Below are 14,272 nucleotides of genomic sequence, written 5' to 3'. Positions count from 1 at the left end.
TTCGAATCCTGCCTCGGGCATGGATGTGTGTGATATCTTTAGGTTAGTTAGGTTTAAGTAGTTCTAAGTTCTAGGGGACTGAAGACCTCAGAAGTTAAGTCCCATAGTGCTCAGAGCCATTTGAACCATTTGAACATAAAGGTATGTCTTGTCTTTGATGGACGAAAATAAGTGTTTAGTTGGTTCGTTCATGTACCTACTGTCATTTTGTTGTAGTCACTGTTTATTTTTTCTTTATTGTTTACATAATTGATCACTACCTGATCCGGAAACACTTTTCTGGACATTTTGGTAGTACATTTTCTTTGTTTTCTGTATTAATTCGAAAAATTCTATTTAAGAGGCCATTGTTAAGGTAGAAGACTTAGTTATTGGTAATATCATGTTTCCTGTTTTTTTTCTTTGATTTTTGATGAAAGGAAACCTATCTTTTATTTACTTTTTCACAACACTTTAGAAAAATATAGTAATAAATATGTTTATGATGGTTTTTGTTTTTGGAGTCGAAAACTAGTCCACGAAGTTATTAACGTCAGTCTAAACAGCGAGTGCAATTAAGGCTCACAATATTACTGTCACTGTAAGCATTTTTGTTAGTTATTGAGCAGGTAAACTACACTCTGGAGAAGCTTTTAAAGATAGTTTACGCTTTTGGATTCGGCTGTTGCATACTATTATAAAATTCCGCTGAGAACAGCGGGCGGCATGCAGACCGCAGGCTTGTTTGACGACTACAGATCTATAGTAAGCTTCGGTTTGGATTTCGTGATCTGCAACTTGTTCGCTTTTTTAATTGCAAGGAATTCCTTGTTGTGAAGTATATCGGACGGCCCCGAACCTGCAATGGATGCAGTACACAACACCGCCGCGTCACGGAAAGCGTAGAGGGGAAACGTATTTGGAAAGCGCACCGATAATTGTCAGGGACTCCTTCCGACGGACCAAACGCAGGCCGTGTACGGGACACGTGCTGTCAGAACGTTCCGATGCCGAACACTTCTCTACCAGTGCCGCACCGGAAACCCCCTTGCGCGGGAAAAACCAAGTAGTGTCGGCGCTCACTACAAGATGTCGCGCCGATGTGCGCGCGCAGGTTATTGACGTCACACGGGCGGCCTGCTTGGTAGGCTATCGCTGGCGGTGCGGATAGGACAGTGTTAAACGTGGCCTGCTGTCGAAAGCGTCTGCTTGCGGCCGCTGTCTTGCTGTCTACGCTCTTCTGCGATGCGCTCGGCCCGCTAGTTGCTGGTCGAGTTCATTGCCAGGCCAGATCTGCACGCTTGAGGGATCGCGCGTCTTCGCCGCTCTCTTGTCATTTGGCTTTCTGACTCGCGACTACTGAGACTTTGGCAAAAATGCCGCTCTTCGGGAAGAAGGATTCTGCCAAGAAAGCAAAGAAGGAAGCCGAGAAGCAGCCGTCGGTGGAAGACAAGTACGTCCTAAAAGAGCTGCTGGGAACGTAAGTACACATACATTTTTGGTAGCACGCATTGCTTCGCTCCCATGCCCGCTGCGTAGTGCTTGTCGTATTTCTCGTATTGTGACTATGGCATGTAACATTATACACAAATGTCAAAGTGTTCCGTGAAATTACAATTACTACCGGGCTCGATAAGAGAAGAATAGCTGTGCGCACAGAAGAAGCGTTTTGTGTGTCTTGTGCGGGTCCCGTAACATTGTTTGTAAACATCGCGCGGCTCGGAGATCTGTCATTTTGTGCTGTCACAGGAGCATTCGCGTACGGAAAGCCTTTTATCTTACACACTAAAGACTCTCTTTCTTCTGTCCGGTTATTTTGTCGTAGCCAGCGTGCAAGAGTAGGTCATTCATCCTCGCCACGTATATAAATAACGCGCTAAGCAGTTTAAGTAATGAATATCGGTTCTGCCGCTAAAACTATATTATTTCCAAAGATTGTAGCTTTACGGGATCATTTTTTGCGGACCACAAATGTATTTCGCTACGATGTACGTTTCGCTACGCATTGGGGTCGATATACTGTACTGCGATGTACCGAAACTAGGTTTCGATGAGGTAACACCTGACAGCACATCGCTATCATACTTCAAATTAGGCGCCATTACGATTTCCTTTCCTAATTTCATGTACGGCCGCACTAGTTATTCGTGACATCTATACCAGCGATAAATTCTTTGCGTAAGGTTTGTACGCTCGTTTGAAGCTCCACACATGTCGTAAACTGACTATAAGTTATGCAACCCTTACGTGACTTTGCAAAAACTGAGACTTCCGTCTTGGGCTATGATGTTGCGTCCGAACCCATGTAAACGTTACTGACACGAAATTACTGGATGACAGTTCTTCGCAACTGCGGCTTTCCTTAGTTCCTGCTTTTAGCCAATGTCAGAACTGTGTAGGGCATGCTATTCTGTGTAAATACGGCTGTCTTGCTTAATGTCAAACATCAGTTTTTCCCCCGAAATCGGTATAGGTGTACAAAATAAATGGGGTGTCCTCACGATGGAGTTGCGTCTTTACGTCACGTTTGATACAAAAACACACGTAGTGTATTGTTGTAGTATTTTGTGAGATGTCAACCTAATTTTCTGAATTGCTGTTCAGTTTAAACTTGGCCCTTTTTCATTTACGTCACGCACTAATTCGGATTGCAGATCTTAAAAGTCTGTTATTACACTGAGCTTTTAATCAGTTTCCCGTTGCTAGAAGTTCTCTGGGAGAGAACTGTGTTGATCCGCTTTACGGAGATAGTTACGTAGATTAATGCGTGGTTCAGAAATTTTCGGTGCCATTCCATGTTCTTCCCTTTTTTTCCACTTGTTAGATCTACCAAGAGCAGCATTAATCTCCTGGCACTGTTGCGGATTGTGCCGATGATTCGACGGCACCGTAGTTCATATTTAGGAGAAATAGACGGTCGTTGGGGCATTTTTAGTTCCTATTACCGGTGTGGTCCAACAGTGCCCTAATCGTAGATAACTGCGGACTTTGAGTAGTCGTTCGCGAGCGCTGCACGCGCAGATAGTTGCAGCACAATTTGGGTAAGTGTGGCGTTTCTTTAATGTATTGCAGCGGCGGGCGAGGGAAGTTGGTTTGGGGGAGTGCAGAGGTGTGCAGAGGCGCCTCATCAATTTGCGCGGGTTGTCCTCGCTTGCGCCGACGCCGAAGACGCGTCTCCGGCGGGCCCCCACATTCCTTCTCCTCCTGCAGAATTTCCTTTCTGCCCGCTCACTTGCCGTCGACAGCGGGATCATTAGGGCTCCAGATCTAATTCGCGTCTGCTGCTGGGCGAATTCCGCAGTGTTCTAATTTTGCGCGGTCTTACCGTTTGAAATTATCCACACGGTCGCGTTTCCTTCAGCTTCAGAGAATACCAGGCCGTGTAACGTTCACCACTGAATTCGTCTGAAATGGTTAGCCTGAAACGCGGTCCCCTCTCGAAATGTTAGTTGTCATGACACAGATCTTTAGCGTAGTTTAAGCTGGAGGCTTCTAATTTGACAATTGAAGAGCTGAATTGTCAAACATTGTAAGTGCCAAATCTAACGTTTGTCAGGAGAATCAAGAAACAATGTATATTTTGGTACATAACTTATTTGTATCCAAAAAATACAGTGGTTGTGCTCACCTCATTACTGCGAAGTTTGAGAGAAATTAGGAAATAATTAATTAAGAACTTCCTAGCTGCCATACCATGCAACTGACTCTTATCTAGCCGGCCGAGGTGGCCGAGCAGTTCTAGGCGCTACAGTCTGGAACGGCGCAACCGCTGCGGTAGCAGGTTCGAATCCTGCCTCGGGCATGGATGTGTGTGACGTCCTTAGGTTAGTTAGGCTTAAGTGGTTCTAAGTTATAGGGGACTGATGACCTCAGATGTTGAGTCCCATAGTGCTCAGAGCCATTTTTTGACTCTTGTCTACAAATAAAGTATCTGTTGAAAGTGCTGTTAACACTTAAGTGCTAAATTTTGTGATAATGCAACTACAGAAGTACAGCAGTAATAATTTACCTAGTATAACTGTAGACTACAAAAGAAATTCCTCATATCCTTTACATGTTTACAACAAAATAGCATAATTAAAGTCAAGAAAAAATTCTCCTGTATTGACTCTTGTTTTTTACAGAACTTCTTGCTGTCAGATTTGGCAAAGCCTGCTCTTGAACTGCCAGCGCTATTGAAGAAACGGCTTTCCATTACATTTACCATACACGCGTTGTTTTATCTGTTCACTTTTCAAGTCATTTTTACTATTTTTTTAAACCCATATTATACTCGAATACAAAAACACGCACGACGAAGGTATTATCAGAGTGGAATGGAAACCGGCATATGTGAGGTACATGTATCGTATTGTATGTTAACCGGGGACCTAGAAACGACAGAGAGGCTCCGTCCCCACCGCAGCCGCAGTGGTCCACAACCCCACGACGACTACCGCCGTCCACTTCACCTCTCCGCCGCCCCACAGCGAACCCAGGGTTACTGTGCGGTTCGGTCACCGGTGGACCCCCCAGGGAACGTCTCACACCAGACGAGTGTAACACCTATGTTTGCGTGGTAGAGTAATGGTGGTGTACGCGTAAGTGGAGAACTTGGCTGTGCAACAATCGCCGACATAGTGCAGCTGAGGCGGAATAAGGCGAACCAGCCCGCATTCATCGAGGCAGATGGAAAACTGCCTAAAAACCATCCACAGACTGGCCGGCTCACCGGACCTCGACACAAATCGGCCGGGCGGATTCGTGGGACCACGCGCTCCTTCCCGCCCGGAAAGCCGTGCGTTAGACGGCACGGCCAACCTGGTCGTCGTGAGGTACATGTACAGACAAACAAATGATTACAGTTTCAGAAAGACTGGGTGATTTACTCAAAAGGGAGAGCCTCGCTAACTGAGCGAGTCAGTAATGCGTTTGTCCACATCTGGCTCTTACGCAAGCAGTTACTGGGTTTGGCATTGATTGACAGAGTTCTTGGATGCCCCCTGAGGGATATTGCGCCAAAGTGTGTCCAATTGGCGCTTTAGATTGTCAAAATAACGAACTGGTAAACGGCCCTGCCCGTAATGCCTCGCATGGTCCCAATTTGGAAGAGATCCGGCGACCATGCTGGCCAAGACAGAATTTGGTAGGCAAGAAGACAAGCAGTAGAAACTCTCACCGTGTGGCTAAAATTTAAGCCCAGGATGGCTTGATGGCTTGCCACGAAGAGCAGCAAAACGGGGCGCAGAATACGTACCGCTGTGCTGCAAGGGTTCTGCAGATGACAACCAATGGGCTCTGCGGTGAAAAGAAATGGCACCCCAGACCATGGCTCTTGGTTGCTAGCTCATATGCTAGATGACACTCAGTTTGGTATCCCACCGCTGTCTACAGCGTCTTCAGACACGTCTTTGGCCTGTAATCTCATTGACTGGAGTAGAACTGCCTTTAGTGTGGAGTCCCGTTTCGAACTGAGCCCACGAGCGAATACGCGTCTCGAGACGCTCCTGACAGTGGTGGAGTACCATCCTGACTGTCGCCTGACGTACGGACCGACAACCAGTAATGATGGTCTGGGATGCAACTACTTTTCATAGCATTTGGTTGTCATCCGAGGCACCTTTACAGCACATATTCCACGCCCCGTTTTGTTGCCCTTCATGGCAAGCCATCTGGGCTTAAATTTTAGCAAGATAATACCCGCCTGCACACTGCGAGAGTTTCTATTGCTTGTGTTCGTGCCTGCCAAACCTTGTCTTGGACAGCTAGGTCTCCGGATCTCTCCACAATTGAGAATGTGTGGAGCACTACGGACAGAGCCCTCCAACCAGTTCGTGAGTTTGACGATCTGACACGCCAGTTGGACAGAATTTGACACGATATACCTCAGGACACCCAAAAACTCTTCCAAACAATGCCTAGTCGAATAACTGGTTGCAGAAGGGGCAGAGGTGGATCAATGTGTTATTGACTTTCTCAATTTGTGAAGTTCTGCCTCTTGAATGAATCATCCAGTTTCTTTTTCTGAAACTGTACTCATTTGTTCGTCCGTACACGTCTACAGAGTTCCGCCCCATCGGATAATTCCAACGTCGTGCATCTTATTTTGTCTTGTGTGTTTCCTTCCTTTCAAATGGTTAAAATGGCCCTGAGCACTATGGGACTTGACATCTGAGGTCAACAGTCCGCTAGAACTTAGAACCACTTAAACCTAACCAACCTAAGGACATCACACACATCCATGTCCGAGGCAGGATTCGAACCTGCGACCATAGCGGTCTCGCCGACCATGGTGGCCGAGCGGTTCTAGGCGCTTCAGTCCGGAACCGCGCGACTGCTACGGTCGCAGGTTGAAATCCTGCCTCGGGCATGGATGTGTGTGATGTCCGTGGGTTAGTTAGGTTTAAGTAGTTCTAAGTTCTAGGGGACTGATTACCTCAGCTGTTAAGTCCCATAGTGCTCAGAGCCATTTGAACCGTAGCGGTCTCGCGGTTACAGACTGAAGCGCCTAGAACCGCTCGACCACTGCGGCCGGCTTCCTTCCTTTACAAAGATATTTTGTTGATATAAACTTCAGCTTATATACTCTCCGCTTACCATATAAACTGTCCACCAACTAAATGCAAACCTTGACGCATGGCATTAGGAACTCAAGAGCGGACGACTGCTTGGCTCAAGGACCAGTCGCCGTCTAGTAATTAGTATTTTAAAAGTTTTCCCATGATTTGGTACTTAAAGTCTAGATATATGCAACAGAGCACGGAGAACACAGCGGCACTGCAAACGCGTTTTGTGAAAAAATGGCAGTACGTTTGACATTTCCGCTCTTCAGTTTATGAATCCAACGACTATTTTACGAATTAAAATTTGGGGTAACATATTGATCTATAGCATAGCAGCCCCAAGGTCTACGTTCGCTCCATATTTAACTCATTTTGAGTATAAGTAACTAAAACTGCATGCTAAATTCAAATGGCTCTGAGCACTATGGGACTTAACATTTGTGGTCAACAGTCCCCCAGAACTTAGAACTACTTAACCTAATAACCTAAGGACATCACACACATCCATGCCCGAGGCAGGATTCGAACCTGCGCCGGTAGCAGTCGCGCGGTTCCGGACTGAGCGCCTTAACCGCGAGACGAACACGGTAAATTCAGAAGAAACCTGCATTACGTAGCACAGAAATCTCAGGAGTGTTTGTAGATGTATGCTATACGTACATACGACACACATACGCTATTAAAAATTCAGAGGAGGGTTCTAAGTATCACTGGCCAAAGTGCTTTTGAATAGGCATTATAATCGAGACTTGGGTTTTCCGTCGTTTTGCTAAATCGTTTGAGGCAAATGCGGGGATGGTTCCTTCAGCAAAGCCACCGGCGACCGCCTGTTATATTTCCGTAAAGACATCCTTGTGTATTCTGCGTTCTTAGGCCCTGTATTTCAGTTACTTATTTTCATAGTATTATGATGGCATATTTTTCGAGACGACCCCTAGTGAACAAAGAAGGAAAGAAAAAGTAGTAACGTACGCCTGGACACCCTGTACATCTATCGTTAACATGACTAGTGGCTGAAAAATAATCCTTGCCGACATACCAGGAACAGACTTAATGTTGTTCATATATACAAGGCGTAATTCATGTAGAATATCACAATGTCAGCTTAGTTCATCTCATTAGAATGTGACAGTCATTTTAAGTAACATTTTGTTTCCATTTCACCATAACCGTGCCGTACTCTTTCGCTAGCGATTCGCAGGAAAACAGTTGTACCGTTCGAGGAAAAGGGCTAACACAGCTGGGGTGGGACCCCCTACATAACAATGATCTGGCTATTGATGCACGAAATTTCCATTAGCAGATAAGACATGTGTAATACTGATGAATTGGAATGTAATGTGAATGATATAGTAACTAGGGTAGCGTAAAATCAGCGCGTAGCTTATGGAGCAGAAGAGAATCTAAACGTTTGAGATGTGGTGCAACAGAAGAACATAGAAAATGAGGTGGGCTGATAAGGAATGAGGTGGTTTTCGACAGAATCGGCGAAAGAAGGAATAAATGGAAAACACTGACAAGTACAAGGGAAAGGATGATATGACTTGCGTTACGGCATCAGGGAATAACTTCCATAGTACTAGAGGCGAAAATCTATAGGGGAAGACTCAGATTTGAATACGTACAAAAAAGAATTGAGGACGTACAGGATGAAAATTGAGATATATGAAAACAGAAACGTAAACTAGTTACAAACTACTGCGTGCACACATTTTATTCAAGATTTAAACGTCACTACAGATATCCGGATTTAGGTTATGACATGTTCGGTATGACTGCCATCATAGCAATGATGTGGCGCAGACGAATAGCGAAATTCTGCATGACCCGATGAAGTGGGCATGAAATCATCTTCCAAAATAGTCACGTACCATTCGGTAGTCACCGTGCCGTCGAAGAGTATCGCACCGATTATTCCGTGACTGGACATTGCACACCACACAGTCATTCTTTGAGGATGAAGAGACTTCTCCATCACGAAAAGCAGATTCGCAGTCCCCCAAATGCGCCAGTTTTGCTTACTGACGAACACATCGAAATTGAAGTGGTCTTCGTTGCTAAACCAAACCATATTAGTTCCCATCATTCCCCGCTGCCAACAGTGCAGTTTGAACGTCCTAACGCAAACCGTTGAGAAATCACGACGATTTGATTTCATATAGTCAGTAACTGAGGTTGCAAGTGCTGTTTTGACAAGGGGAGGCCATAGTACATTACGACAACATTATGTGCAAGTAGTAAGGCGTACTACGTTGGCGGTTTCGAGAAAATTGCAAGAGAAATACACGATTCACTGGCGTACAGGTGTAGCGGCTCGGAGCTCGAGATGGTCGCCTATTGTGGTTAGCGTTCTAGCTCCGTAATCGGCGGATCGTTGAATCTAGTCCCGCTCAGGCTTTTTTAATTTGTGATATTTCAACACTCGTCATATTAGTCCGCACATACCACTTTCTAAAGGTAATATGACTAAAATCACTCGTATTTTCTCGAATTTTCATCGAATTTCCAATATTATTTGATTATTTCCTTATTTTTATAATCACAAGTATTATCTTTATAGCCGCGCGGGATTAGCTGAGCGGTTTAAGGCGCTGTAGTCATGGACCGTGCGGCTGGTCTTGGCGGAGGTTCGAGTCCTCCCTCGGGCATGGGTGTGTGTGTTTGTCCTTAGGGTAATTTAGGTTAAGTAGGGACTGATGACCTTAGCAGCTAAGTCCCATAAGATTTCACACACATTTGAACATTATCTTTATAACTAGCGGCAAGTAAACGACCAGACGCATAAAGTTGTCCCGAAAACGTGTGCTTGTCGTCATTTGCGAAATCCCATACACCTGCAGTCTGGTAAGGCGCCAAGAACTGCTTTATCCCTGGACGCTTCGATCTACATAGAAAGGTATCAAGGACGAGGGACAGGCTTCGAAACCCAAGCCAAAATCAGTAAATAAAGATTGAAATCACTTTATTCGATAATTCAGTGAGTTACAATATGCCAGAATATGAGGATAATGTACGATTTAGCGATGGCTGTCTTTTTGATATTACAAGTTGTAGGATGATATTCTTCATACAGACAGGGAAAACAAAATTGCAACGCCATATACTACATAGAATGAACAGTTTGCCCGCATATACAAGGAATCTTTAAAATTTCTGAGGGAAAAATAAAGCTTGTTGATATTTTGAAAATTTTCCTTTTTTCGGCAATTTGGATGCAGACTATGCATAACGCAACATTTTCTTATATATCGTAACTGAAAATTGGTGATGTAAAATGGAATGTATTTTAAAAGCATCTTCACGAAAAACAATTTCTCGTTCACTGTCAGTCAAATGTGAACAAGTTCGAAGGCGCTTGATAGTTTGTAACACGCGTATGAAAATAAAAGACGCATAATATTCGTTGTAATAATAGAAATTAGTAAACAGCCTTGGAAATTAAATGGTTCAAATGGCTCTGAGCACTATGGGACTTAAGATCTGAGGTCGTCATTCCCCTAGAACTTGGAACTACTTAAACCTAACTAGCCTAAGGACATCACACACATCGATGACCGAGGCAGGATGCGAACCTGCGACCGTAGCGGTCGCGCGGTCCCAGACTGAACAGCCTAGAATCGCTCGGCCACACTGTCCGGCGGAAATTAAATAAAAGTTCGTGTAGACACCCGTGTCTTCTCATCATATTACCTATCAAATATAATATGTACGAAATAAAATGATTTGTGTTCAAAAAAATATAAGTCACAAAAAGCTCTAGCCAGCGAACCACCGATTGCAGAGCTTGAACGCTAACTGCATGAGCGTCGCCAGCTCGTGCTAAGTGCGCAACGCACCGGCACATCGTTGACAAGTAAAGCTTCTCCTGCGAATTCTCGCAAGCGCGTAAGTAACGGACTATAAAAAGTATACCAAGTTTGAAATAAATCTGATACGAATGTCGTGTCCTCCCTTGTAAAACGACACATAAGCATTGTGGAAGTTACACAGACTAAGCATTCTACCGTTGGGAAACACACTGAAACACTTAAGATTTTTTAATCATATATTTCAGACACCGGTCTGCCATAACCGGTTTCGATTTATTGCCAAGCCGTCATCTGACGATCAGTTGAAGAAAAACACAGAAGGGACTATGGTAAAATGTTGAGAAACTAAACTACAAATCAAACTAACTTCTATTCGTTCTATTCGTACTTGAACACGCTGTATAGTAACTCAACTGAACACACCTGTCCACTATGTAGACACATCTGCGCAATGGCTGTTGTCACTGAAGGCTATAGTCAGTTACCTAATAGTAACAGATTGCTAGCTCTTAAATACCAAATGTAATACTTAAAATATTGACAACATAAAATTGGTTGAGAGCAAACGTTTCCGAAAGAGGAAACCGGTTCGCCAGGGTCGCGAATCGCGAGTAACAAGTTAGAATCTTGCGGTCGCTGGTGTACATTAAACAGCCAAAATGAAAAACTGATAAACCAGACTTGTATCAGAAGTGTGAGGAGTCAGAAATAAGAGCTCCAACAGACAGAGGCAAAAAAAAAAAAAAAAACACGGAAAAGAGTTACAGTAACTGATCAAGAAATACTACGAAAGAAGCTTACGTAAAGAAATCAGTTTGTTCATTTTTGGGTATTTCTTTAATTAGTAAAAATTTTAAGCGCTTAAAGTTTGTTGTTGTTGTTGTGGTCTTCAGTCCTGAGACTGGTTTGATGCAGCTCTCCATGCTACTCTATCCTGTGCAAGCTTCTTCATCTCCCAGTACCTACTGCAACCTACATCCTTCTGAATCTGCTTAGTGTACTCATCTCTCGGTCTCCCTCTATGATTTTTACCCTCCACACTGCCCTCCAATGCTAAATTTGTGATCCCTTGATGCCTCAAAACATGTCCTACCAACCGATCCCTTCTTCTAGTCAAGTTGTGCCACAAACTTCTCTTCTCCCCAATCCTATTCAATACCTCCTCATTAGTTACGTGATCTATCCACCTTATCTTCAGTATTCTTCTGTAGCACCACATTTCGAAAGCTTCTATTCTCTTCTTGTCCAAACTAGTTATCGTCCATGTTTCACTTCCATACATGGCTACACTCCAAACAAATACTTTCAGAAACGACTTCCTGATACATAAATCTATATTCGATGTTAACAAACTTCTCTTCTTCAGAAACGCTTTCCTTGCCATTGCCAGTCTACATTTTATATCCTCTCTACTTCGACCATCATCAGTTATTTTACTTCCTAAATAGCAAAACTCCTTTACTACTTTAAGTGTCTCATTTCCCAATCTAATTCCCTCAGCATCACCCGATTTAATTGGACTACATTCCATTATCCTCGTTTTGCTTTTGTTGATGTTCATCTTATATCCTCCTTTCAAGACACTGTCCATTCCGTTCAACTGCTCTTCCAAGTCCTTTGCCGTCTGTGACAGAATTACAATGTCATCGGCGAACCTCAAAGTTTTTACTTCGTCTCCATGAATTTTAATACCTAATCCAAATTTTTCTTTTGTTTCCTTTACTGCTTGCTCAATATACAGATTGAATAACATCGGGGAGAGGCTACAACCCTGTCTCACTCCTTTCCCAACCACTGCTTCCCTTTCATGCCCCTCGACTCTTATTACTGCCATCTGGTTTCTGTACAAATTATAAATAGCCTTTCGCTCCCTGTATTTCACCCCTGCCACCTTTAGAATTTGAAAAAGAGTATTCCAGTCAACATTGTGCTTAAAGTTTATCAAAATGATATCGTGTAGCATAACGATAAGTACTAAGGTACTGAACTGTGTGTAAACTTTTATTTTATCTTTAAAATGGGAACCAAAAGCTACGTGATGTCCAGTTATCGCAAAATGAAGAAAGAACCATTCACCTGAAACATCTTAGATTCTTCGGATGTTCAGGATTTTGTACAAAGAGGCGTACTGCCGTCTTTGCTACAAGAATAATCTCCATTGAAATCGGAAGTGGAATGTGTAAGCATATTCGCTATGCTTATGTGAGTTCCATTATAAGTCTGTTTTGGGACCGGACTGCGCAGTCACAAAGATAAAATATTGTGACCTTCCAAAAAAGAATAATCGGAACGATTTGCGATGTATGGTCTGCAACTTAGTGGGCTGTTGTTCTGGCGTCCTGGAATTTAATCTTTGCCATGCATTTCCATCTACTTCGATAAATTTGTGATTAACAATAAGGAATTATTCAAAAGGAACTGCTGCATTAACCGAGAAGTGATTTGCAGTTGCAAAACGCTTCCTTAATACGAAGAAGAATGTGCACTATACTAAATAGACGATTTTCCGTGGGCGCTCAGTAGAAACGAAAAATTTAATGAAGACTAGATCTGAAAAATCTAAGACTTCCTTGTGGTTCACTCTTCCCTTCCAGAGCACGAGTTCAGGGCGGTAGCTTAGCATTTCGCTACATCGTTTTTTGTATGAATTCATTATAAATATTGTTTTCTTCTTTTCTAGTTAGCATTTTGTGAATGGCGCGTGTCGCGCTTCATTCCATAGAACATCTGTGGCTCAGATGAGAACTGAGAAAGAAAATGTAATAAAAATTGCGGAACTACTTCAGCGTAAAAACCGCCGAAAACCAGCTGAGAAATATGTTATAATGTCTTGTCGACATAGAGTACATATTACCTCTATTACAATCCAAAACTGGACTCGCATTCGGGAGGACGACGGTTCAATCCCACGTCCAGCCATCCTGCTCTAGGTTTTCTGTGATTTCCCTAAATTGTTCCAGGCAAATGCAGGGATGGTTCCTTTGAAAGGGCACTGCCGACTTCCTTCCCCGTCATTCCATAATCCGATGAGACCGATGACCTCGTAGTTTGGTCTCTTCCTACAAACAGCCCAAAACTAGTGTGTATGATCTTCTAATTGTCAGTGGTATAATTTGTGTAGAGAAAGGTGTACATAGCCAGTATATTGTTGCATAGTCGTTCAGGACTTATTGTTAAGTGGCGTTTATTTTTTACCAAATGAATTACGAATTTAAACATCATATTCACGTCTTCTTGAAACACAATGGGATTAGTAGGAAATGGTTTTCTGCACAAGTTCATTACAACCAAGGACATGTTTTGTCAAATGACGTGGATCACAAGTGACTTCCACGCTAGTTTCAGATACATTCTTAAACGTTGTCTGACACGTTATTGAAATAATTGCTACAAAGCAGCCCAGTTTTATCAAGTAAATAAAGAAATGAGCGACACAGTGCGATATTCTTGTATGAGTGGAAGGTTATATATATATATATATATATATATATATATATATATATATATATATATAGATGAATCGACTAATCACGGTTCCACCTTAATGGACACGTTAATTCACAAAGTAACCGTTATTTTAGTTCTGAGGAACATAACGTAATACTTAAGGCTACCCTGCACGACCATAAAATAGGAGTGTGGTGCGCTATCAGTGATGGGAGAAAAACTGGCCCTCTCTCCTTCTTTGAGGAAACAATTAACACCGAGAGATATGTGGAAAATATTTTGCTGCATTTCTTTGGCCAATACAGCCAACTTCCCATGACAGGAAATTCGTGACGTGTTAAAAGATAATTATCACCCCCCCTCCTCCCACGCGATTTTTATCCCGACGGGGAGGGGCATTAAAACTTAAACTGTAGAAATTAATTCAGAGCATTTTAGATGAACTTAAAACTAACATTCGTCACGAGAGTGCTACCATTTCTCAGAGGGAACTGC

The 14,272-nt window shown here is 43.1% G+C and overlaps 1 protein-coding gene across 1 annotated transcript in view; it reads left to right on the top strand.

The window, feature by feature from the left end:
• The first annotated feature begins 1,154 nt into the window (after nucleotides 1–1,154).
• The window catches only part of LOC126299606 (calcium/calmodulin-dependent protein kinase type 1-like), a 1,453,155-nt gene continuing 1,440,037 nt past the window's right edge, over nucleotides 1,155–14,272 (top strand). The window contains exon 1 of the mRNA XM_049991637.1: nucleotides 1,155–1,459. Coding sequence (XP_049847594.1) covers nucleotides 1,356–1,459 — 104 coding nt within the window. The 5' untranslated portion in view covers nucleotides 1,155–1,355. The remainder of the gene's footprint in view (nucleotides 1,460–14,272) is intronic.

The sequence above is a fragment of the Schistocerca gregaria genome, chromosome X (genome assembly GCF_023897955.1).
Source record: "Schistocerca gregaria isolate iqSchGreg1 chromosome X, iqSchGreg1.2, whole genome shotgun sequence".
Classification (NCBI taxonomy): Eukaryota; Metazoa; Arthropoda; class Insecta; order Orthoptera; family Acrididae; genus Schistocerca; species Schistocerca gregaria.
This window is presented reverse-complemented; position numbering and strand designations above follow the sequence as displayed.